General features: G+C 36.2%; 1 protein-coding gene across 6 annotated transcripts in view; it reads right to left on the minus strand.

Moving 5' to 3' along the window:
* RYR2 (ryanodine receptor 2) overlaps positions 1-26,400 on the minus strand; it is a 750,192-nt gene that overhangs the window by 107,545 nt on the left and 616,247 nt on the right. For all 6 annotated transcript variants that reach the window (XM_049868553.1, XM_049868552.1, XM_049868551.1 and 3 more), the window contains 9 exons: positions 26,105-26,186; positions 23,292-23,422; positions 18,959-19,279; positions 17,490-17,730; positions 16,697-16,784; positions 13,696-13,788; positions 7,780-7,950; positions 4,593-4,652; positions 1,257-1,391 (listed from right to left, as the gene is read on the minus strand). In XM_049868553.1, the coding sequence (XP_049724510.1) occupies positions 1,257-1,391; positions 4,593-4,652; positions 7,780-7,950; positions 13,696-13,788; positions 16,697-16,784; positions 17,490-17,730; positions 18,959-19,279; positions 23,292-23,422; positions 26,105-26,186 (1,322 nt within the window). The remainder of the gene's footprint in view (positions 1-1,256; positions 1,392-4,592; positions 4,653-7,779; positions 7,951-13,695; positions 13,789-16,696; positions 16,785-17,489; positions 17,731-18,958; positions 19,280-23,291; positions 23,423-26,104; positions 26,187-26,400) is intronic.

A 26,400-nucleotide genomic window follows, 5' to 3' on the forward strand; every position in this document is an offset into this window, starting at 1 on the left:
TTTAAAAAAAAAATTCTTGAAAACATTTATGTGACCAAGTTCCTGCGATGATATAAGTCATTTAATTGTTTTTTGTTCAGTAGAAAACGTATCCCTGATTGCAGATATTTTACTTTAGCCAGAGGCTCTGTTATACGAATACATAATTCATTGATTGATAATGTTTTAAATATTACTGGTTTAGGAATTTTTGAGCAAAGGTAAAGAAAATCACACAATGAGCTCTGTAGTATAAAATAGGATACAGCTGGAAAATTATATAAAAACACTGTTCTCACATGATTTTGTATCAATGCATTGCTGTTGTTTAAATGCAATTTATTCCTGATCTTGGAGAATATTAGCTAAAGGAAAAAAAAAAAGAAAACTCTAATAAAAAGAAAGTCTAAACAAGTGCCAAAAAAAAACTTCAAATATTAAGCCAGTGAAAGATAATGGACTGAACATGTTGTTATAACCAAAAAAACCAAACCCAGTGCCGTCGAGTCAATTCCGACTCATAGCGACCCTGTAGGACAGAGTAGAACTGCCCCCACAGAGTTTCCAAGGAGCGCCTGGCAGATTTGAGCTGTCGACCCTTTGGTTAGCAGTCACAGCACTTCACCACTATGCCACCAGGGTTTCCCATGTTGTTATTAGCAGTAATAAAAAATTATATAAGCATTAAAAAAAAAATTCTATATGAGACCAAAAGGTTAACAATTACTCCAAAGCAAAGACGAGAAGACACCGGGGCAGAGAAACTAGAGCACGGGAAAGGAACAATCAGAGTGCATTTAAAGGGACTGCTGACACACTGTAAAAAATGTAACTAATGTCACTGAACAATATGTACAGAAATTGTCAAATGGAAAGCTAATTTGTTGTGTAAATGTTCACCAAAAACATAATAAAATATTATTTAAAATAATGATACATGCATAAAATATTTGAAATCAGATATATCTCCTGATTTTAGCATAATAACTTAGAATTAAGTACATAACCCTAATTATCTGTATAATTTTAGAAACATTTTGAAAAGGACAATAAAACAAAGGCTTTGATCTCCTAAAATATATTGTCCACATATTCCTATAAGAATTATATGCTTAAAATTGTGTTTATCAGATACAAAACTCTTGATTCATATATTCTTTACAATGACCATCCTTAACATCATGTTTTTTGGCCCACAGCTGAATTAATACGCATCCTCCTTTTAAAATATTTTATGTGATTAATGCAAATATTATTAAATAAATACAAAATCTAACCTGTTCAAGATGAAAAAGGACATTTGCAATATCCAATACTCTTTCTACGGTCTTCTCTGGGTCTGAAGTATCTTCAGTCCTGTTTGGTAAATCTTTGTAAAGAGCCATTTGCCATCTAATAGCAGGGTCCTCTAACTGCAGAAAAAAGAAAAAAAAAAAAGTTTATGAAATTCAAGGTCACAATCTACAGAGGGGAAGACCTATTTTTAAAGAGTCAATCAAAAATTACACTGAGCATAGGCCAATGTTAAAACACTGTGCAGATAATTAACACAGATCACATCCTAAGACTCATGGAATTTATAATCTGGTAGGGGAACCAGACATTAAACAAAAATATCCAAGTGTGATGAGGCCTACTAATAAGAAATACAAGGTACCATGAGTCTAAACCTAATCTGTTGGTGGTTGGGGGGATTTCCCTCAACAAGAGCAGTTTCAGCTAGGATTTAAGGATAAGTTGGAGTGAGTTATAAAGGGGGATGGGCAAAGCAATCCTTTCTCTTCTCCTTTCACAGTCAAACTGCTAAAAGATTTGCATATTTATTCTTACAGGCAATGATGTATGTTCAGATATCTATTCATGGAGAGATGCTACAACAGAGCTTAGTCTCACTGAAACAAATATACTAAATAATGAGAATCAATGAGGGTCTCTATATAGTCATATTCTTGCAACACACTAAAGGCGTTCATACATTTTACTTTTTAATACTGCCAAATTTCCTGAGTGGAAACATGACTAAAGTCTGCATGTTTTTAAGGAAAAAAAATACTAATACAAGCATCTTAACAAGAGTTGGAACACATAACTTCAAAGAAGTAATATAGAATTAGTATAAGGAGGTCCTCGGATTACGAACGTGTTCCGTGCCTAAACCTGTCTTTAAGTCAAATTTGTATGCAAGGCGGAACAGTTAGGTACGGTTTGAATCTAACATCAGTGAGTCAAATGATTGTCTTAGTATGTAGTATGCAGTGTGCCTTTCTATGCATAAAAAAAATTAAAGAAACACTTTCAGATACTCAAAATTATCATTAACATAATAATACATGATAATAATAAATGTTTTGATATGTGTTGCAAAGCAGCACCCATTTGTTATTATGAACCACTGTATGTACCTCAAGTTTTTAATATAATGGTCTTTATGGGAGTTGGTTCAAAACTACATGCTGTACTTAAGTCTGATGTTCTTAAACCGGGGACTGACTGTAAATAACTGACAATATGCAAAGCAACCCCCTTAGCTTTCTCTTTCCCTTTAAAACATCCATTAAAAACTGGACACTGAGTGTTAGGAAGTGAGTTAAATGAACAACATCTAAAATTTCATTATTACTAGCCTGACACTGTATAGATGGAAATTTCAAAAATAACTTTCCTATAGAGGAAAAATTGTAGAACTCTGTATAATTAATGACATGATAAATACCATTTGTCCTTTAATAAAACAAAATGCTTTTTCTCCATGCACTTTTTCATCTGAGGATGATGCTTTGGTTCGTGAATATGCATTCTTACCTGTATTTAGCAAAATAAGTAGAATATTTCTCTAAACTCCCTTCACCCCCAGTATTACTCTCCCTACAATTGCAATACAATGTGTTGAAGAAGGAGCTAAGAACAAATTCATTTTTTGCAACTCTGTATATCTCCGTTAAGTACACAAACTCCTAGCATAAGAAAGTATAGACTGAAATGTCAAAAAGAATATATATATATGCATTACCTCTTTATTTTCAGTTCTCATTCATTTGAAGGTGAAATATTGACTATAAATGTCTCCTTTTCTGCCCCCCTTTCTCCCCTCCCCCCAATACATAATATAAATTGTCCAAAGCATTCCTACCTGTGATCTCTAGAATATAATGAAACAATTTCTTTCTGCTTATCTAAAAAGAGCCTTCTTTATTTGCTCATTTCCCGAAATAGGCATAAATTTCTTCCTAAGAGGTATTGAACATTTCCTGTCTCTACTCACTAGTGCTGGGTACTAGACCTGGAAGTGTGTCTACAAGACCCCTTCAAGGGGTACATGATCTCCTACAAAAATCTGTATATGTAAAACAAATAAACAACCACAACAACAAACTTAGTGTCTCTCCATAAAAGTGAATAAAGGTTTTAGTGTAAACTATTCACTTTTTTTTTTTTTTATTCACTTAGGTCCAACTTGAGGTTTTATGAACATTTAAAAGATTCTCAAAATTTTTTTTGCTATCTGACTGAAAAGAGGTTCTGATAGGAATGAATCTCCAAAAGTTAATAGTAAATTTATGAGTAAGTACATACCAAAGTTCACATGAAATTGGCTCTAAATATGTGTTGGTGCATTGTGACTATTGTAAAAGTAAGTCTGATCTTTATCATATTATATTTCAAAGTACTCAAAGAAAATGAATAGTTTGGATATTTAGAAAATGATATTTTAATGGCCAGAAAGGCATACATTGTACTATCCTTACTACTTTTGGACATTTGACATTTTCATAATAATAATAAAAAAATCTTCAGAAGGGATACCAGAATAAAAGCAAACAGACTGAGTGTAAATAGTAAGCCCTTAGTCTTAAACAAAATGACAGGTTCTGGGAACATATGATTCATTTATTCACAGATATGAAAAAAATTCCAAATAATGGTAAATGCTTACTAGACTAAAAAAACTACTTCTGGCAATTCCTTCTCCCATCATTAAAATGCAGGTATTATCTTATTTTTTTTTATTATCTTGGTTTCCATCCATGTTTTTCTTCCAAGTGTACACTTCCCTCTTTGGGTAAACACATTTACTCCTACTGCAGAAATTCTTGTTGCCTCCTGTGTACTAATGACTCTTAAATACACATATTTAATTTCTGAGCACTAATTTCTTGTGGACATCTGCCTCCATGCCCCAAAGACTTTAAGCTCAACTATACAAAGGGCATTAGAAAAAATCCAAGCTTTATTTCAACTGGCGATAGGCTGCTTTCAGTCTGACACTCTGATGACCTCGTTTAAATAATGTATCATTTATTATATTTGGAGTTTTTAATATAAGAGTTTGCAAGTAGGATAATGACTGATTAAAATAATATATTTTCACTACCTCAATTGCTAAAATAACATTATTTGCAGGATTATTCTAGAGAGAGATTAACTGATACATATATGGAGCCCTGGTGGTGCAGCCATTAAGAGTTAACCCTGTGAGGCAGTTCTCTGTCCTATAAAGCGGCTATGAGTCGGAATTTACTTGATGGCAATGGGTTTGTTTTTCTTTTGTTTTGTTTTGGTATATTTATAGAGAGAGAGAGACTAAATATCAGTTAGAATAAAATTTAGCTTACCTTGCCTTGTAAATGAATATTATTGCGGATTATGTCTCGTACTTCATCCTCGGTGTCTTTCTGTCAAGAAATAAACATTACCTAAAGGAAGTCTTAATGGTCATAAGTCAATAAAAATGCAGACCTCTTTTCGAATAATGTATGTCTGAACAAACCCCTTCATGAGATACAAATATGTTCCACAAATTTGAGGGGGTTCTCTTTCAGATATTTTCTTGATACTGCTGTGACTAAACACAACCAACTCTAACTTCATAGTGAGTGCATTAAGACTCAATGGCAGTGAGCTTCTAATTCATGACAAGAAGAGTGGCAGAAACTTGGGTTCCCGGGAAAGATTACCCCAAAGGACTAATGGACCGCAACCACCACAGCCTCCACCAGACTGAGCCCGGTACAACTAGATGGTGCCCGGCTACCACCACTGACTGCTCTGACAAGGATCACGATAAAGGGTCCCAGACAGAGCTGGAGAAAAATGTAGAGTGAAATCCTAACTCACAAAAAAAAAAAAAAAAAGACCAGACTTGCTGGCATGACAGAGACTGGAGAAACTCTGAGAGTATGGCCCCTGGACACCCTTATAGCTCAGTACTGAAATCACTCCTAAGGTTCACCCTTCAGCCAAAGATTATATGACAGGTTCATAAAACAAAATGAGACTAAACAGGTACACCAGCCCAGGGGCAAGGACGAGGAGGTAGGAAGGGACAGGAAAGCTGTTAACAGGGAACCCAAGGTAGAGAAGGGGAGAGTGTTGGCATGTGGTGGGACTGGCAACTAATGTTACAAAATACTATGTGCATTAATTGTTTGATTAGAAACTTGTTTGCTCTGTGAACCTTTATATAAAGTACAATTAAAAAAAATAAAGAAATGGGTTCCTTTGGGATGGAAGTCACATATATCTCCAGTATTCTCCCAATTCTCTGCAAAAGTATTTTAACACCTAGTAATATGTGCCATGATCCAGTAATCACAAGGAGCATACATCTGTGTACCCAATCTGAGACAACTGTCAACACAGCTACACAGGCCACTCTGCACACCTTCCCTCAATTAGCCCAGCTCTGGCAGCCCACTCTGGATATACAAGGGGCTCCTTCAGTGATTCTCTGTGGGTATGGAAAAGGGAGAATGTGCCCTCCAGTTTAAAAAATATATAAAATAGCAATTCCAGCACATATTTTTGAAAGATTGCATCCTCATGCTATAACCACAAAGAGGAAAAACAGAGGATGTAAAGAAATCTTGAGACCTTAAATCTTTTTTTTTTTGGTATTTTTTAAAATAATATTTTATTGAGTTTTTGGTGAAAGTTTACACTGCAAGTTAGGTTCTGACTTGACCATTTCCACACAAATTGTTCAGTGACATTAGTTAAATGTATCACAATGTGCCAACATTATTTGTGTTCTGTTTGTTCCCTTTCTACTCTAGTTTCCCTGCCCACTTATCTTCTCATCTTTGCTTTTGAGTAACTGTTGACCTTTTAGTCTCATATCGATGTTTTTTAAGTAGGACACCAATCTTACAGGTAATACCCTGTATTCTGTATGCCACTCTGCTATTTCAATAAAAAATGATCTCAGGGGAGAGGCTCGGTTCTGGGTTTAAAGACTGTCCCAGGACAGTAGTCTCAGGAAGTCCTCTGTTCTCCACTGTTGCAGTTTGTCTGGCATTTTTTTTTTTTTTAAATAAGAATTTGAGTTCTGCTTCATATTTTTCTCCCATTGTATCCACGATCAACTATTGTGACCCTGATCAGAACAGTGGCGGTAGCCAGGCACCATCTAGTTCTGGTTTCAAGGTAACGAGGTGGTCTCTTGTGTAGACTTTTTCTTCTGTGCACTTTTGCTTAATGTTTTGCTCCTGGTGAGTAGAGATCAGTAGTTGTGTCTTAGATGGCTGCTCACAAGCTTTTAAGACCCCAGATGCTACTCATGTCACTAGGAAGCAAGTTGCAACTTTTGTGAACTATGTTATGCCAATTGACTGAGGTGTTCCATGAGACTATAGTGCTAAGACATCAAACCCAGAAAACCTGTTAGAAGGTGTCGGGTTATGTCTAAGGAGTGTCCATATTCGTGTCTTCAATGAATATATGTGCCTGCGCCCACATATTTGTATTTACATATACTTATAGGTACGTCTACCTGTTCTCACCTATGTACACACTTGTACTCACCTGTATACCAATTTGCCTATACCCATCCATGTATGCTCAAATGCTCGTTTTAACTTTAGTTGTGCTGTGGTTTGGTCACTGCATCCACGTTTGGTGCTGCTATTCCCATCACCAAAAATAACTAGTTTGTAGAGTATAAAGCGTATTTTCCCCACCCCACTCTCTTCTCTCCCTGGTAGCCACCAATGAGCACTGGTCTCTCTATATTTATCTATCCTTGTCTTATGAAAGAGGGACCATACGTATTTGTCCTTATATGCTTGATTTACTTCACTTAGCATTATACCCTTCAGGTCCATCTACATAATAAGTTTCTTGGGCTCATCATTGTTCTTTGTGGTTGTGTGGTATTCCACTGCATGCATGTACCATAATCTGCTTAACCATTCGTCTGCCGATGGACACTTCAGTTGTTTCCATTTATTTGCTATTGTGAATAAAGCAGCAACAAACACAGGTGTGCATATGTCTGCTCATGTCATTATTTTTTAGGTTTCTAGGGTATATACCCAAGAGCGGGGCTGCTGTATCATAGGGTAGCTCTATGTCCAGTGTTCTGAGAACTTAAATCTTGATGCTTGCAAAGAAGAGCTGCTTATTTGAAAGTCAACACCTTATCTATTCCGCTGTCAGCACAGTGCTTTATGCTTCCAACACTGAAAAATCACCCTTCATACCATTGAATGTTATCGCTCATCACAAGTCTTATAAAGAGTTCATATGAAAGCCATTTTTTTTCACTACCAGCGATTTGTTTGTGTCTTTGGTTTCGTTCCCGAATATCCACTGGAGGTGATTAACATAACTTAGAAATAAAAATGGCCTCCAAAAAAATAGGCAGCCTTTGTATTTGAGTCCTAGAGCCTGTGCAGAAACACTGCTTAATAAAATATTTAATGCAAAGAAATATTGATATAGAGCACTGAGAGAAAGGAGTTCAAACTTCTTGGAGTCTGGAGGTTGAATGATCATTACCACTGGCCTGAAAAGGCAACTTACCAGACTAAATCGATTCTTGGCCAGAGCAATGAGCTCCTGGTCCCCAGGGGCACAGATGTTCAATCCAATGGGCAGCAGTCGCTTCAGAGCTGCTACGATCAGAGAGGTCTGCATAGAATACCGGTCTCCTTTACGTTTCATTTTCTTCCTTTCCTGATCAGAAACAGCTGCCTATGGAACAAACAGAAGGGTTGGGATCTGTGCCTGCTGTTCTCAAACTCAGACCTTGCTACCTACGAAGATTAACCTGTCTGTGGCTCTGCCTCCCTCATTTTCTGCTGCTCCTCTCTCTCTCTTTTTTTTTTTTAAATACCATACTGTTCTGAGAATAATTTTTCTTTCCTTCTTAGCATTTTAAGTCCTATTCTTAGATTCCCTAGTCATTACAATTCACTAATATCCGTTTCTGTGAGATGTTTAGAAGAAAAATGCACACTGTATTTTTAGGGTGGCAGATGGAAATATGAAAAATTTTATGTTTTATCATTTTTGATGCTTAAGAGAAAAATTTTTAAGAATAAAGGTTTTATTTTGTATTGAGAAATGTCTGATATATATAATACCCTTATAAAATACATTCTCCGTTTATGTAGTCTAAACAGTTGCCATGAGTTGGAATCAACTTGATGGCAATGGGTTTTTTGTTTGTTTGTTTTTGGTTTACAGTGTTGACTCCCCAGAGCATCAATCTCTCTGTAGTAAACTAAAAGTAACATATTAATCAGTGTTTCTTAAATATACACGATTATCTGGATAACACCCTTATAACTGAGTAAGCCATGCTACTTCAGTTCTCTTTTCGATTTTATTGAGGATTATTCTGGTGTCAAGGGTCACCTCAAATCAGAGTGCCTAATTTCCATTGAGTAGCAAAGATTCCTCTAGCTATTCAGATGGCATGCTCAAATGTCAAAATGAAAACAGTTCTCCCATGTCTACTTCTTTGTGCTTAATTTTTTTGTAGAAATAATTTAAACTTGGACACATTTCTAAGTTAATGACATAAAGCATTTAAATCGCTACTTTAAAAGTCTTGGGCTATTAGGAAAAGGAGAGAAGAGAATTTTAACATGCAAACAATTTGTGCCCCTCCCCCTCCCCCCAAAAGGCAGGAATATATCAGAACATGATGTTGAAAGATTTTTAGCACCTTGAAGGAAGTGGGACAATTGAGTCAACACACAGTAAATGTTAGCTTACTTATATCAAACCTATAATACTCTATGCTGTAGCAATCAGAAGCACACTCATGTTCCAAAAAGATGTACTTATTCCATGGATCCCATTCTCAGTAAGTTTAGCAGAAAACACGGTAAAGAATTAATTCCTAAACTGATTAACCCTCCAAAAACAATGGATCAGTAGTTTTAAATGAAGTCCTTATTAAAAACAAAAATAACTACAATGATAAAAAGAATTAGTCAAATGATGATCACCCCAAAAATGAAGCAAATTAGTATAAATTATGCAAACATACTGATATCCATTACTGATAATTTAGTTACAGCAAAACAACATGACCCAATGTATTTGAGTCTGGATTTCACTGTTTTGGAGTTTTCTTTGACTTTAACTTATAAATTTCTTTCAGTTTTATGGCTATATAAGCAAAAGGAGTTTATACTAGGTTTGGCATTTATAAATATTTAAGTGACCTTATAATAAAAAATAACTTAAATCCACATTAATGGCAACTATAAGCTGCTGGTTTTTGAGAAACACTAGACGAGTGAATTCCTACATATCCTCAAACAATAATCATGTTTTCTTTATCACAGGGAATCTGTAACTGGAAAGACAAGTCACAAAATGTTTGACCATTTGTGGGTGATCGAGCCTACAGGTAGTATGAAGAAATCTATAAGCAATAAGATACCCTGTGTACTCATAAGTTCGTTGCTTTGTCTTTATTGTCTATTTTCTGTCCTAAACCATGAGTCCCAATGGGGCAGTGACCAAACCTATTGCATTCCCTTCTGTATTTAGAACCAAGCACTGGGCCTAGCCCAGGGGGGAGCTGCTCAGTAATTTAAACAGAACTGCTAAAGCTATCAAATTGCCATTAAATTTGATTTTCAATCTACCCCCTAAAATTTGAATCAGATATGAATATGCAATATCATTTTTGTTACTACAATAATATTAGTTAAAACACACTGAGTGCCTATAATCTGTGAGGTACTGTACATACACTGTTTTGATTGTTAGAACCATTCATCAAGGTAACTAACGCTACCAACATTTTGCTGATATGGTAAGTAAGGTTAAGAAACCAGTTAGAGCAATCGTAGTCATAAAGCGGCAGAGTTGGCACTCTAAGTCTGTGTGCCTTTAAAAGACATACTCTTTCCTAGATCACATCATGAGCAGGAAGCACATTTTGAATTTGTTTTATTTACCACATGTACCCTTGTTGAGAATTTACAAAGAATTTTCTAATAGCGCTACATCACAATAAAAAAAAAAAAATTCTACCAAAAAACTATCTGCTTAAGTTTTTAAATCAAGTTAAGATTTAAAACTTCAGCAATGCTAGCCATATAATAAACCAAAACAAAACAAAAAAAACTGTTGCCATTGAGTTGATTCCAACTCATAGTGACCCTATAGGACAGAGCAGAACTGCCCCATAGAGTTTCAAAGAAGCACCTGGTGGATTCGAACTGCTGACCTTTTGGTTAGCAGCTGTAGTGCTTAACCACTACACGGTACAACCTTATATATTTTGTATCACTGCAACAGTGAGTCAGTAAAAGCAACAGTAAAATAAAACACATAAAAAAGGCCTAGGTTAATGGCCAAATTCCAAACTTCCTAAATCAAAATTGAAATTTAATTTGTTTCATTTATCTACACTACCCTGGTGGTGTAGTGGTTAAGTGCTAGGGCTGCTAACCAAAAGGTCGGCAGCTGGAATCCACCAGGCGCTCCTTGGAAACTCTTCAGGGCAGTTCTACTCTGTCCTATGAGGTCACTATGAGTTGGAATTGACTTGATGGCAACGGGTTTGGTTTTTGATTTTTTTATGCACCAAGTGCAGAGCCTTGGTGGCACAGTGGTTAAAGCGATTGGCTGCTAACCAAAAGGTTGGCAGTTTGAATCTACCAGCTTCAAACTTTAATAGTTCTACTCTTTCCTAAGAGGTCAATATGAGCTCGAATTAACGTAACGGGTTTTTTTTTTTTTTTTGGTATGCACCAAGTACTACAGTGAGATTTACGGTTACCAAGTGAAGAAAATATATCCCTTGCTTTTGAGGAAGGTATGTTGTTGTTGTTAGGGGCTGTCAAGTCAGTTTCAACTCATAGCTACCCTATGCACAACAGAACGAAACACTGCCCAGTCCTGCCCCATCCTTATATTTGAGAAAGGTATAGTCTAAAAGAAGTCCCAGATAGGCTGTAGTACAGGTGGCCTAGTACCCCACTATGAGTAACCAAGGGCTGAGAGAGTCATGTAAGAGGCAGCCAGGGGAGAAAGAGTTCACTGAAGAGAAAGTGCTGCACACGCCATGCTGTATGTAGGTCCAAAAAACCAAATCCATTGCTATTAAGTCAATTCCAACTCATAGCAACGCTATAGGATAAAAGTAAAATTGCCCCATAGAGTGTCCAAGGCTGGAATCTTTAGGAAAGCAAACTGCCACATCTTTCTCCTGCACAGCTAGCTGCTGGTGGAATTGAGTTGCTGACCTTTGGGTTAGCAAACTAGTGCTTAACAAGTGCACCACTAGGGCTCATATACAAATTCAAAAATGTGAGTAAAGGTACACTAATACCCTTGAGATGTGTATATTCTGCTATAGTCACCCCACTGTTATTCATGTCCCAAAAAAGGCTCATCAGTGGTTTCCACATTTGGTCACTGCCCTAACATTATGCCAATTTTGCAGGCACTGACTTATCTGTGGAAACCCTGGTGGCGTAGTGGTTAAGAGCTACACATGTTAACCAAAAGGTCTGCAGTTTGAATCCACCAGGCACTCCTTGGAAACTCTATGGGGCACTTCTACTCTGTCCTGTAGGGTCACTATGAGTTGGAATCCACTCAACAGCAACAAGTTTGATTTGGTTTTGGACCTCTCTGCGCCTCGTGGGCTATATACATTTTGCTTGAAATCAAAATTAAGTTCCATGTCCCAGCTTGCCATGTTATAAACTGATCTGCTAGCCTTGGTCATCTATTTTCTCTTCTCTTCTAATTTAGGAGATGGTACTGTACAACGAGTGATTATCCTATGCTTGGTGGCTAAAGACTGACGTGTGAAAATGATTCCTTGAGTTTCTGTTCGCACGCATATTTGGTCTAAATCTCTGTTCAAAAGGAGTTACTTTTTCCTTCAGGAATCTGTGGTGGGTGATCCATCTGCTGTTGCGCTGCCCTCAGGCAAACAGTTTGAGATTTGTTACAGGAGTCCCTAAAGCCTTCTGCGCCTCTGTTCTCAGGATTACAGGGGAGACACCTCTGTGTCCATTCCAGCTCCACATATCATGCCCACAGTCATCCTGTTGCTATCCGTTCTTGGCACTATAGCTGAACAGCACAGCTTGTGGAGGTAAGTATCACTCAGTTCCTAACTATATTCCACTTTGGGTCCTTGGCAACACGAAGGAGAGAAAAGTCATCATCTCCCATGTATGTTTCCAGAGCATGGTCACATGTAGTAACAGGCTCTATCAGCTGGACAAGTGTAGGTCATGCAAAATTTGACCTGGCACTTGCTTCTAATTTATGTTTTGTAGTGTCAAATACATGACGTATAAAAATCTAAATGGGATATGGCCTGTCAAGCAATACTATTTACTACATTGGTGCCAATGAAGCAGGTCATGGGTTTCAGTGCAGTAGATATACCCCTCACAGTAACTCTCTTCCCATAATTTACTTGGTTGCTAGAAACTTATCTCCTTGGCCAGAGTACTCTGGTTTTTTGTTTTTTTTTTGCATCTTTGGAAATTTGGCAGCATACCTGTGTTATGGAATGAATTGTGTCCCTCAAGAAGATATACTGAAGTCCTAACCCACAGTACCTGTGAATGTGACCTTGTTTGGAAAAACGATCTTTGAAGATGTTATCAGTTTACATGAGGTTATAGAGGAGTAAGGTGGGCCCTGATCCAATCTGAGTGGTGTCCTTATACAAGAGGGCAAAAGAGACAGAGGGAAGATAGCCACGTGAAGACGAAGGGAGAGTGATGCTGCAGCTGTAAGCCAAGGAATGGTGGGGGCTACCAGAAGCTGGGAGAGACAAGAAGGGATCTTCCCCTAGAGTCTTCTGAAAGAATATCTGCCCTGCCTGCTGACGTGCTGAATTCAGACTACCAGTTTCCAGAACTGTAAGGTAAATTTCTGTTCTTATAAGCCACCCACTTTGTGGTATTCTTGTTATGGCTGCCCTAGGAAACTAATATACTGCCTCATGTGATGTATTTGTTTGATCTAATCTGGTGGTAATTCAAAAGATAAAGGGATAAATTTTAAAGTGCTTATTTAGAAAAGAAGCTTCTCCTTCTCCTACACTCTAAGTGAGACCAAAAACAAAAAATAAGGAGGCATATTTCCTACCTCATGTGTGAGAACCTGGTAGTTATCTACATGGTATTTAAATATTGAAGCTAACTATTTTGCGGTCTAAACATCTGACATATGTAAGTATACATATATTCACTCTTGATGAATTTATAGCATTGAGTAGTTACATATATATGTATATATAATATAATATACATACATTATACTGGCCGGCAATTTTGTGAATGTGAATGTGTGTGTGTATATGTATGGGTAATAAGTAAATAAATAATGTTACCAAATGTATCAGATTCCAGTTATAAACATCCAAAAATTCTAAAAAGTCAACCAATAAAAGTTCGATTCAGACATTTTCCAGAACAGTGAAACAGATTATAGTAATACCTTTGACATCTTTGACTTGGTGTCAGTAATAAGGAAAGACATATTGTTGATTTCATTCTGTACCACGAAGTTCTGCTCTTCTCTTTTGAAATTCTGAGAAGTTGCAAAGGAAATTTAAGTTAAAACCATTGAGATAGGAAGTCCATATATTAGTCACTGGGAAATGCAAACCAGAGCCACAATGAGATACCACTTCACATACACTAGGATGGCTATTATCAAAAAAGCAGAAAATAACTAGTGTTGGCGAACATGTGGAGAAATTGGAACCCTTATTGACTGCTGGTGGGAATGTAAAATGGTGCAGCAACTGTGGAAAACATTTCGGCAGATCCTCAAAAGTTTAAACATAGAATACCATATGACCCAGCGATTCTACTCTTAGGAATATACCCAAGAGACTTGAAAAAGCGGGGACTCAAACAAATAACTTTTATGCCAATGTTCACTGCGATGCTAATTACAACAGTCAAAGGTGGAAACAAGCTCAGAATCCATCACAGGTGATGGGATAACAAAATGTGGTACAGCCATACAATGGAATATTTTTCTGTCATAAAGAGAAATGAAGCCCTGTTACATGGTACCATGTGAACGAACCTGGAAAACATCACACTGAGTGAAGTAAGTCAGACACTAAAGAACAAATATTATATAATCCCACTTATAGGAAATATCTGGAACAGGTAAATCCACTGAGACAAAAGATAATTAGTGGTTACCAGTGGGTGTGGGGAGGGGAATGGGGAGTTAAAATTTTAAATTAAAAATACTATGTATTTTAAAAACTGGATTAAAGGAAAGCAATAAAGAAAATTTTCATCCCCCCCCAAAAAGAAGTCCATATAGTTAGAGGCTACACAGAAGAACCTCAAAGTTTCCACAACTGTAAGTATTAAGTTGATATATAATACTTGTTGACTCCCTAATGAGGGCACTTGACTAGGGCAACAAATCTGGGAACTAGATATGAATGCATATGTTTCAAAGATGGGAAAATTGAGGCTTAGAAAATTTTAGTAAGAAGGCCACATGTCAACAAAGGAGTAGAATGAGTATTCAAACTGTCTAAAAAGCATATACTGCCTCCTGGGATACACAAAGACTTCCCAAGAACACGTACAACTATGATGTGACTTTCTATTCAGTCAGTTATTTTATCTTCTTTTTAAAATACCATGATGTTATTTCATTCACTTTTAATTTAGGAACATAAAGACAATGGCAAAGTCGAGTGATTGTACGGCAGTAATACAGAATGTAAACACGAAACGAAAGCAGAGATAATCACAGAGCGTCAAAAGGCTGGGTAAAAATCTAATTGTATGCCTTCCTTTTTTGGAAGAGCAACACCAGATACAGTGACGCCATAGTAAACGTCTAAATCTTAATTACTGATGAGTAATAAAAAGTTTTGCAGGAAAGACAGCGAACATATTTGTATTAACCCTCAACTTTCATTCTGTGCATATTAACATGCTAATTTCATTATTAATAATCACATGGCTGCTCACAGAGTTTCATCTTTGAATATTTGGAGAAGTACGCAGCCCATATTAAGAGATTTGTGTTGCAAACAGACCCATGGAATTCAAAAACACATGCTCACATTTTTTTTGCTCTTTGATGGTATCATTAGATAGTCATCTAAAACCAACTGATTATTATAGATACTCCTGTTTCAAATTTTGTATTGAATATAAATTTAAAGAAGTTTATTGATATTTCAGTGATTAATGAAGTTAAAGAAGATTCTCAGTTCAAAAAAAAAATGGAGTTTTTAGCTTTCTTAATTGAAAGTTTCCTGTGTTCCTCCTATTTGTCTATTGGGCATGCTAGGTGGTGTAACCTAACAGAAAATAAAAGGTAAGAAAACCAAAGTCTGTCTTTGTTCTTTGGCAGCTCAAGATGGATTGATTTCCTCTTGGATTTCAAATATTCCTTCAGAAGTACCCTGAATGAACTAATGCAGACCCCTAGCATGAGTTAAACAGGTTAGGAAATCATATCCTTTACCTGAGTCAAGCTTTTTACCTAGAACATAAGGAATCTAAAATAATTTTCTATGACATCACAGATAATGAACACCAGTGTGCAAATACAAAATTGCATGTTAAAAAGGCTATTATTTCATATATCCATTGTGTGTGATGATATATTTTATGTATATTTTTATATACATTTTGATAATAAATTTGAAATACCCCCAGATGCAGGTAACCGATAATATTTATTACCCTAAATAATATGGAAACTGCCTTTCAAAAAAATATTACATTTTCAAAGTAATTTGATTTGCAAAACCGTCTTATGAATTAAATCAGGAAGATACCTTAGAGGATGAAATTGCAGCCTGAAGTTTTTATTTATACTTTCTCAGAGTTGCCATTTACAAACTGCCATAGAATTGACATTGATACAAAAATTCTACGCTTTTGAAATAATTTGGGGTGATACTAAATATTCACTTAACATTATAGTTCTAGTTGTTTGAAATAACTGATAGAATACTATGAACTTCTTCTGAGTCCCAACTATTTTAAATTTAAGGGAGAAAACATATCTTTACAAGTAAAATAAGAGTGCCCTATTATGAAAAACCACAAGTCTAAGTCAGCAGTTCTCAGACTGGACCCTAACTGTTCCTGGGGTTATACAGTAAAACGCTAAGATACAGGAAATGCCAGAGGATAAAAGTAGCACATTTCTATGTGATGTCAATATTACTCTAAGATTTATAGGACACATTTAAAAATGAACATGGTGGCTATTAAAATCCTTATTTTTTAAAAAATAAATCTTAAACTAAAAAAAATTAAAGGTTGTATTGCCCAAAGCTCCCTAGGGAAAGCTATTTCTTATCCTCAACTCTTAGAAATACCTAGCAGACAGTTTGAGAAACACTACCGAAAGTATTTACCTATAGGATTGAAAAATTGACTAAAATGTAAAAATCCCTTATCAAACAGTAGGCACCGTCTGCTAACACTTTCATACTTACATGGGATTTTGACCAGTAGATAAACACTTCGGCCACCATACGGAAGAGTTCCTCTGCTTCCGGGTTAGGCTCTTTTAGCCACTTTGCCCTGGACCGTATAAGAAATAAATGGGTTTCTCAGTTATGCTTTCAAGGTAAATTAAAAAAAGAGATAAATTCTCCCCCAAAGTTAAATTTTAAACCAAGTAACTAAGGATGCACAGAGAGCTCATAAGGGTTTCAGTGTACAGTTGTTATATTAAAAAGAATTCAACATTATAACTGTCAAACTGTTCACAGACTGCTTCAGAATGAGATTTCTGGTTTTAATTTTAAGATGCTTAGTGGTAATTAACTTCTCTACAGACATTTAATTTTGTTATAATCATGAGGGCACTGGTGGTTCAGAAGTACAATTTTCACCTTCCATACAGGAGACCTGGGTCCGATTCCTGACCAATACAACTCATGCTTAGCGCATAGCCATCATCCATCTATCAGTGGAGGCTTACAAGTTACTGTTATGCTAAACAGGTTTTGGCAGTGCTTCCAGACTAAGACTAGGAAGAAAGGCCTGGCAACCTACTTTGGAAAATCAGCCAACAAAAACCCATAGATCACAACAGTCCAATCCTGTTGTGCATGGAGTAGCCAAGAGTCAGGGGTTGATCTGATGGCAGCTAACAACAACGTGTCATAATCATGACCAAGATCATCGCTAAACATTTAAAGAATGAAACAACTCAAGAGGGACATATGAAGCAAGCCAGTTTATGTCTAAATTGTGGATATTAATCACTTTTGAGCATTATACCTGTTGTAGTCCACGAATCTAATCAGGAGAGGGTAGAAGGCATACAGGTCTCTGGCCAGTGTGGTGAACTCATCTAGAATGAGGAGTTCCGCCTCCGACATATCGCCTCTGGCCTCGGCTTTCATATGATCTTCCTCGGATACCACTAAGGCTGCCTTTTTCTTGAGTTTCTCCATTAATGGCAAGAAGTGAGTTTTCAAGAGCTGAGGTTTCACTTTGTTTATAATAGGCTGGGAAAACACTGTTTGAAGACAGACATTAATATTCTGTTCTGCATAAACATTCATTAAAATGAGGATAGATTGTAATTACGACTGTACCACAACTAAAGCCTCTCTCTCCTCTAGAGCATGGATTCTTTAAGGGTAGAGCCCACGCCCTAGTCGTTTTTGTATCTCCAAAACCTAACTGCATCGCTGTACCCAAATATAAATAGTGAATTGAATTCAATGTCCTTCTGTTTTTAAAAAGGGTTGGAAAATCAATTATTTTCACACAAAGAAGTAAATTTCCAAAAATGGAAAAGTTTCCCTAGGCCTTTCTTTAGAAGAGCTACACAGACCACTGAATAACTATATAAGGACCTACATACAGTTGGAGAATGTTCATCTGACTTTAACCATGCCCATCCTTGGCTCAACAGGAGAGCCAGATTACACATAACACTGTAGTTTTAGTTAATAATGATTGCAGTTATTAAGTTACAGTTCTAAACTTGATTAGGTCATTTCTGAAAGAAGCTTTTCTCCTAAAAGTAACATATAGCCATGGTAGAGATATATAAAAGAGACAAATTAAAATCCACCATAATCGCCCCACCCAATTAGTAAGGCCAGGTACTGTATTTCTTTGCAGTTTTTTATCAATAGGTAAACTCACAAACATATATATATTATATACGCATCATTCTGTATTCAGTTTTAAAATTTTTCTTTTCACCCTCCTTGATATTATGAGGACCTTCCAATTCATAAAACATTTTTGAAACTGCAATGCTTCAAGATGTCATAATATTCTGGTATATGGATGTATATAACCTACTGAATGATTCTCCAGCTGCTGAGAGTTTAGATTGCTTCCAATTTTTCAATGTAAATAGTGCAGTGACAGATATTTTTAAATGTAAATATTACCCTGCACCTTTTGATTCTTCTCTCGTAAGACAGACTGCTAAAAGTGAGCTGTTTAAAAATCCAGTTTTGTTTCTGTCTCTATCTAATGAAATTATTTGTTGTTATCACTATGTTTATTGATTAATCCTACAGAAATAAAATAGAAAGTTTACTTAAAGAAGTAAGTTACCTAATGTCTGATTATACCTACATTTTTCAAAGAAGTAGCCTGAGAGAAGTACTATTTTTGAAGCACGGAAGAAACTACTGATAAAGACTATGATAGGAAAATTCTAGTCTCCTTGTTTCAAGTCTTTTTGATAATAATTAAGTGTTCTCCTTCTTTCCATTGCTCACCTGCTAACCTCTTCATCCAGGCCCCTTCGTCAATTCCCAAGTTATTATATATAATTTTCAATATATTTCCAAGAAGTGTGTTCATGTGCTCTGAGTTCAGAGCAGTGCAGCACATTTCAGCCCTTTCCGGATTGTTCTCAGGTCCGTGCTCCCACCAACGAGACATGTAGCTGCAAAGCATGGGCAGTATAACTTCCATTACATGTGGCATTTGTGTGTAGCGAATGCCAGACTCGGCTAATTCCACAATCTCGTCCATGAGTTTCTCCAAAGACGGTATGTTAGGACAAACATCTTCCACGTTAGATGGCAAATTGAGAGCTGGAGAAATACACGTAAAAATGAATTATGTTCAACGAAAAAGTGATACGACATGGCAGACTTCCACTGTTTACAACAGGCGAGCAACAATTACATTTTGGGCTTCAAAGCTCAGCTGTACCTGAGAGGTCTTCAGTTGGCTCCTTCTCCCATTTTTCATGCCAGCTATTTCCAACCTTCACTCTTTCCTCAATATCCTACCCTACCACCACTACCTTAAAGTCAGCAAAGGAGGACATGAATACCACTTTCTTCAGCTTCCTGCTCTCCTGCCTATATACTTTCTATGTCTGACCCCAGTTTCACCTTTGTTCCTCATTTTTAGAGGAAGGCGTTCTGAAGTCCCTATGCAGGGTTCACCTGTGATCCCGATGCTGTGCCCTGCTTCGTGTCAGGGGCTCTACTCAGCCCGGCATTGTCAGCCTCTCCCCCTCTAAAGCGTCTCCCAGAAGCCTACCCATCATCAGCGGTTGCCATTCAGTTGGTTCCAAATCATGGCGGCCCATGTGTGTCAGAATAGAACTGTGCTCCAGGGGGTTTTCAACAGCCGATTTTTCAGAAGCAGATTGCCAGGTCTTTCTTTTGAGGTGCCTCTGGGTAGACTCAAACCTCCAAGCTTTTGGTCAGCAGTGAGGCTGTTAACCATTTGTGCGACGAAGGAACTCCCTCAGCAACCTATACACTGATCGAACCTCTCCTAGATTGTTTTTCCAGGCACCCTTTAACCCACGGTAATGTAGGCTTCTGCTTTCCTCCACTCAATTTGTTCTTTCACACTCCTTATCTTATTTGGCTGCACAGGGGCATTTCACATCACTGACCAAGTTGCCTTTTCCTAAAATGCCCCTCTTACTTAACTTCTAGGCATGCAGTCTTTCTTGGTTCTCCTCTGAATTTTGTCAGTCTCCTTTGCTGACTCTTCTTCTTGCTGAACTTTTAAATATTGCTTTTCTCCAGGGATCTGTATTTAACTCCCTTCTGTTTTTGGCTTACATGTTTACCGAGGCAAGTCCTAAGGACTTCTGTTATAAGCCAATAACTCTCAAAGCCATATTTCTTAAAATTTTGTGGTCTAATACTGGATATCTCAAAAGCAACTAAAACACAGCATATCTAAATTTGAACTTTATCTTTCCACTCCAGCCTACTTCTTGAGCATGTACTATCTTGGTGAAGACAACATTATCCACTTGGTCACCCAAGCTAGAAATCTGGGAGAAATTCCAGGCTGTGATGCTCCCTCACCTCCCATGTGAGATGATTCTACCTCTGTTATCTCTCTTAACCACTTCACCACATGCTCTATCCAAGGGGCCTTGCTTCAATCATATCTCTTCTGAATTAAGACAATATATATTTTTTTCTGATTGGCGATTCACACCTATTCATTTACTTATTGCTGTCATGTAGCTTTTTTAAAAATGTTTAAATCCAATAACAGGTTCCTCTTTGCCAACAGGGAAGTACTGACTCCTCGCCCGATGTACTCCCTCATGCTTTCTCTCGTCTGACCTTTCACCATTTTCTCCCCTGGAAGCTATCTCTAGCCACCACGTCCAAGTGTTTGCAGTTTTCCCTGATGTACCATAGTTGCAGCCTTCTTAATTTTAAGACAGGAATTCCTCGGTGCTGTACATGGTTAGCATGCTCTGCTGTGAACCAAAAGGTGGGAAGTTCGAGTCCACCCAGACATGCCTCAGAAAAAGGCCTGGTCATCTACTTTTGAAAAATCGTTCATTGAAATCCTACAGATCACAGTTCTATTCTGGCACACGTGGGGTCACCATGAGTGGAAGTCAACAGCAACTGGTTAATTTCAAGATTTGTACCAACTCTGGGAAGCCTCTCCAGGTGTCCCAGCTAAAACTTTTTTTTTTTTTTGTGGTCCTTTTTTTATTCTTAATTCTATTAAATTTATTGGTCAATTTCTTTCTCTCTACGCAACTGAAAATTCCCTGATGAGAATAATCAAGTGTTGTTTATCTTTGTATCGTATCTCCTCTACATACCACATTACACACCACTAACACATATTTGTTGAATGCTTGCCTAGAAAATGAATAAATGAGAATCATTACGTTGCATCTCTTTACTTTGTTATGCAAACAACATGTTATAGAAGCATAGCAGGTAAATTATCTGCTTTGTGTATTTCTTTATCCCTAAAAAAATAACAAATCTGCTTCATTTTTGATTCATAGCAAAAATATTAACCAGTCAAAAAGTCTTAATATGAGAAATCTTTTAATGTTTACACAGATGATTACTAATTCGAACTCAAGCATGTTTTGTTAACTACTTTATAAATATATTCTGAACATTATATAGAAGAATACCATTAAGAAATATTTAACATATTTTTCTTCAACTTCATCTGTTATATGAAACTTGTTGTTATGTGCAGTTGAGTGGATGCTGACTCATAGGGACCCTGTAGGACAGAGTAGAACTGCCCCCACAGGATTTCCTAGGCTATACTCCTTACGGGTCGCTATGAGTCGGAATCGACTCGACAGCACTGGGTGTTTTTGGTTTTTGTTAATCCTTACAGGAGCAGACTGCCATCTTTCACCCATGGAGTGGCTAGTGAGTTTGAACCAACGACCTTTTGGTTAGCAGGCAAGTGCTTAACCACTCCGCCACCAGGGCTTCATATCTGAAAATTACACCAGGGCTCCATATCTGAAACTTACAAGTATAAAATAGGCAAATTACATAATCATTATTTAAGTCTTTAGAAGATTCTTTGTTTGACACAATTCTATACTATAGAATTAGTATAACTAGCAGCTCCCATACAGAAATGATTTACAAAGAGAAACAAAACATTCACAGAGTTATGCATTTGTGAACAGCAAATATTCCTTGCTCAAGTTCTGAAAACTCTTTCAGGCTATTCGAAGCCAACTAAAATACAATATACTTTATCATACTTAAAGGAAACCAAACTAAAAATTACATGGGAGGGTGCTGTGTAACATTCAGGCTCTAAGAACTGCACTTTGATTGCTTAAAGAGTTTAGAAGTAAAGTAGGTTTCTACTTTATTAAGTATTCGTTTATCCAACTCAGTACAAAATCTAGTTGATAATTCTAATAGCTTCTGAAAGGTCAATCATTGAAATTGTGAGAAAGGGCTCTAAAAGTGTTTTTCGACTGGGACAGTTAGAAAAAAAAAAAAAGGCCTATCTATCTAGCAAATAAGTAGATTTTCCCAAATGAAAAGCAACATAATAGATGAGTAGATAGGTAAATAGGTAGGGAGGCAGGAAGGTAGGTAGGCAAGTAGGTAGGTAGGTAGATAGATAGATAGATAGACAGACAGACAGACAGACAGGTAGGTAGGTAGGTAGATAGATTAGATAGATAGACAGATGACAGATAGATGACAGACAGGTAAATAGATATAGACAGATAGACAGCTAGCTAGTTGGATAGATAGAGACCTAGTGTGCATATAGACACAAAATCTTAGGAAAACACATACTAGGAGCTAGGACCAGGTACAAATTACAGTTGTTGACTGTGTCTTACATTTATAAATTTTAATTTTTTAAAAGATTAAAATTGTACCAAACTATTAGAAAAAGTCACATGAAATAAAATCTTCCTAGTAGAGTAGATATATCTGGTCAACAAAGAAAAATGAAGAGTATGAATGAATAAATGCAATTAACAATAATGCTGTGCTGACTAGTTACACGAGACAACTGAATTGGAAATCAGATTGATCTTTTCTGCACCCACTGAATATTGTGTGCTCTTCTTGGGAGTGTTAATTTTTCTGTGGCTCATTATTTTAGAAGAAATTAAGCTAATTTTCCTTCAGAAATATTAGGGGACTGGTATACAGCATTCCACAAAAATAAAACAACGAATAATAGCACTAAAGAACAAATAGCACTGGAGATAGTAAAATGAAACGGCCCACTAAGAATCACTGTAGGGAAAGACAAGAAATGCCATTACATTTTAGCTCCGTCTCTCCAATACTGCACATGCTTCTGTGTTACCTGCTCTCTCTCGTGAAGACTTGGTGTTGTAGATAGAGTAAACATTATGTTTGTCAAGATGGGTTTCCAAAAATGCTACCGGAAAGGCACCAGCAAAGGCAGCCAGACATTCTCCTAATGCAGAACGTTGCCTGGAAGTGGGAAATATTTATTTTTTAAGTTTTCTATGTTAATAACCAAAGAAGTTATATTAAAATTGGCAGTTTTTATCTAAAAGAGGAACAATAATATTGCTACTAATAAAATTAACCCTCAAAATGATCCCAAAATTCAACACTAAAAATACACAGGCAAGGGGGTATCAGCAACAAGGGAGGGGAAGATTCAGACTTTCAGATATTAAATTATGTTACAAAACAACAATAATGCAAGCAATGCGGTACTGACCAAATGATTGAAAACATAAAATTATAGAACAGAATAGAAATTCTAGAAACATAACCTGGTAGATATATTAATTTAGTATATGGCAAAGATTTTATTTTTTTAAATCAGTAGATGAGAGAAATATCTAATAAGTGATTATTTTACAAATGGTGGGTGATGAAAAATATTGATTTTAAATCCTATATTATACCGAAAAAGAAATATAGAATTCAGATGCACATCTAGTAATTCCCTTCTTTTTTTCAGCCATGATCATTTCATTCATTCTCTACTTTCCTCAAACTTCTCACATCTCCTTTCTCAACCATCACTTGGATGACGACGCACATGATGTCGTTGAAAAGAGAAGCTATTAGACACAATCTATCTGCATCTGATTTCTCTGTTGCATGGAAAAAAGTTCAGAGTTTACAAAGTTGGTTTTTAAAAGATACACTCCTGACTACCTTAAAGTCCAGCCTGTGTTATTCTTTATATCGTTTGCATATCCATAGGACAAGTTATACCCTTCTGGTTCCCAAGAGCTACAGCTACTAACCAAAAGGTCGGCAGTTTGAATCCACCAGGTGCTCCTTGGAAACCCTATGGGGCACTTCTACTCTGTCCTACAGGGTCAATATGAGCCAGAATCAACTTGACAGCAGTGGGTTAGGTTAGGTTAGGATCACCTTTATCAGTTTACCTCTTTTATTTATACTGCCCTCAACAGATATAAGCTCTATGAGATTAGAGATTTACCTTGTTCACTTCTGTATCCCCAGCAGCCGCTATTTAATAAATATTTATTGAATGAACAAAGGGACTAAAAAGTTAAATCTAAACCATTGACAGCATGAAAAACAGGAGAAAAATATCTGAAATTTCATCTGATAAAAGCGTAAAGTTTTTAAACCACAAAATTAAGTGGGTAAACATTCATGATTAATAAATGTGAGTATATAAAAATTCAAACTTTATGAGTCAGAAAATACTACACGCATATAATGTTTTTACATGGGCACTATAAAGACTTAAAATATGCATAAAAACTGGAGAAATAACAGGCAAGAAGGGAGTAGTTTTTTTTTAAATAAATCGTTTATTACAAGACAGTGAGATAACACATAAATAGAAAAATAGACAAAGGATGAAAAGAGACAAGTCACTAAAAAAAAAAGAAAAACGGCCAAGGAAACATGAAAATAGAGTAACCAATAGAGAAATGCACCTAAAAATAAAAATGAGTTCCCATTTTTAGCTATGACATCTGTAAATAAAGAAAATAATCAGAAATGAGAATAAATGAAGATTCTCTGGTAAAACTTCCAAATTTCTAAAAAGGTAGTTAGAAATGTCTTATAATCCTTTAATATGTGCATACCCTTTAGCCTAGAATTCCAAATTCTGAGATTATAACTAGAGCAAATAAGCATAAACATACAAGGAAATTTATGAACAAGGATTTAGCACTGTTTATGTTAGTGAAATAGAGAAAACAAGCTAATTGTCCAAAAATAAGGTGATGTTTGAATAAATTATAATACTTCCTTAGTGTAAAATGTTTTATAAATCATGTTAAAATATAGTCAAGATAAAAAAGCAGGTAAAAATTTTAAAATATTCAGAGTGAACCCAATAATCCTTTTCCACTGATGTATTTTTCTATTTCTACACAAATGTCACACCCTTTTAATTATTGTAGGTTTATAAATTTTAATATCTGGTAAGCCAAATGAATGCCCTTTCCTTACTCTTTTTTCCTTCAACATTTTATTGGCTAGTCTCACGGGCTTATTCCTTGCAATGACCTTTCAAATTATTTTGTCAAGTGCATTAAAATACAACTTTCTCTTTGTAGTTTTATTAAAATTATAGATTAATTTGGAAGAGCATTCACATTTATTGAATATGAAGTCTTTCCATCAGAACGTCTTTTTATTTAGTCAAGCCTTTCTAGAAAATGTCCTCCTTTTCTTCTCTCCTCCAATTTTTTACTCCAGGTGCAAAGGGTCTCTTAATTTTAAATTCAATGATGACATCTTAATTTGCATGTCCACATCATTTGACACTGTTAATCAGTCCCTCTTTGAAACCTGAGAACATGAAAAAATACAACTGGCTTCGGTGATAACTGTCTATGTTTGTACATCCTTGGTATTTTGGACTGAAAAATGAAGGAAACTATACTAGCTGATTCATAAGACTTATAAATAGTGTAAGCTTAAACTTTTTATTAAGTATGGCATTTACCATTATTGCTTGACTTTTTCTGCATAACTCGACTGTCCTGTATTACATCAATTCTTATTTAGCCAAAAGATTGCTTAATTACTCCAGAGGAATTCGGTAGGTCAACTGGATTTAGTGTCCAACTAAGGAAAAAGTTATAAAATGAAGACTCCTGATGTAAATATTTATAAGACTTGGAACAGCTTTTTAAATCTTACCTCTCCACATAGATGCTCTTGCTGGTTCCCAAAGCGTATAAGCTAGTCAGGATTCTGTAACAGGAGACCTGCACGTCTTCCACTGAGGAAAAAGACAGTCTCGCTTAAATAAATAACACTTCTTATTTATACATTGACCCGAGAAAGTTTATAACAGGATTCTAGATTAAAGACATACTAACATTTTAACTCATGAAAAAAGACAAACAAGAACAAACAGATATGTAAAATGAAATATAAACACTTCTTCTCAAATGAAATTCTTCTCTTTAAGGAGTATAAAACCTTAAGAATAT

This window comes from Elephas maximus, chromosome 24, assembly GCF_024166365.1.
Source record: "Elephas maximus indicus isolate mEleMax1 chromosome 24, mEleMax1 primary haplotype, whole genome shotgun sequence".
NCBI lineage: Eukaryota > Metazoa > Chordata > Mammalia > Proboscidea > Elephantidae > Elephas > Elephas maximus.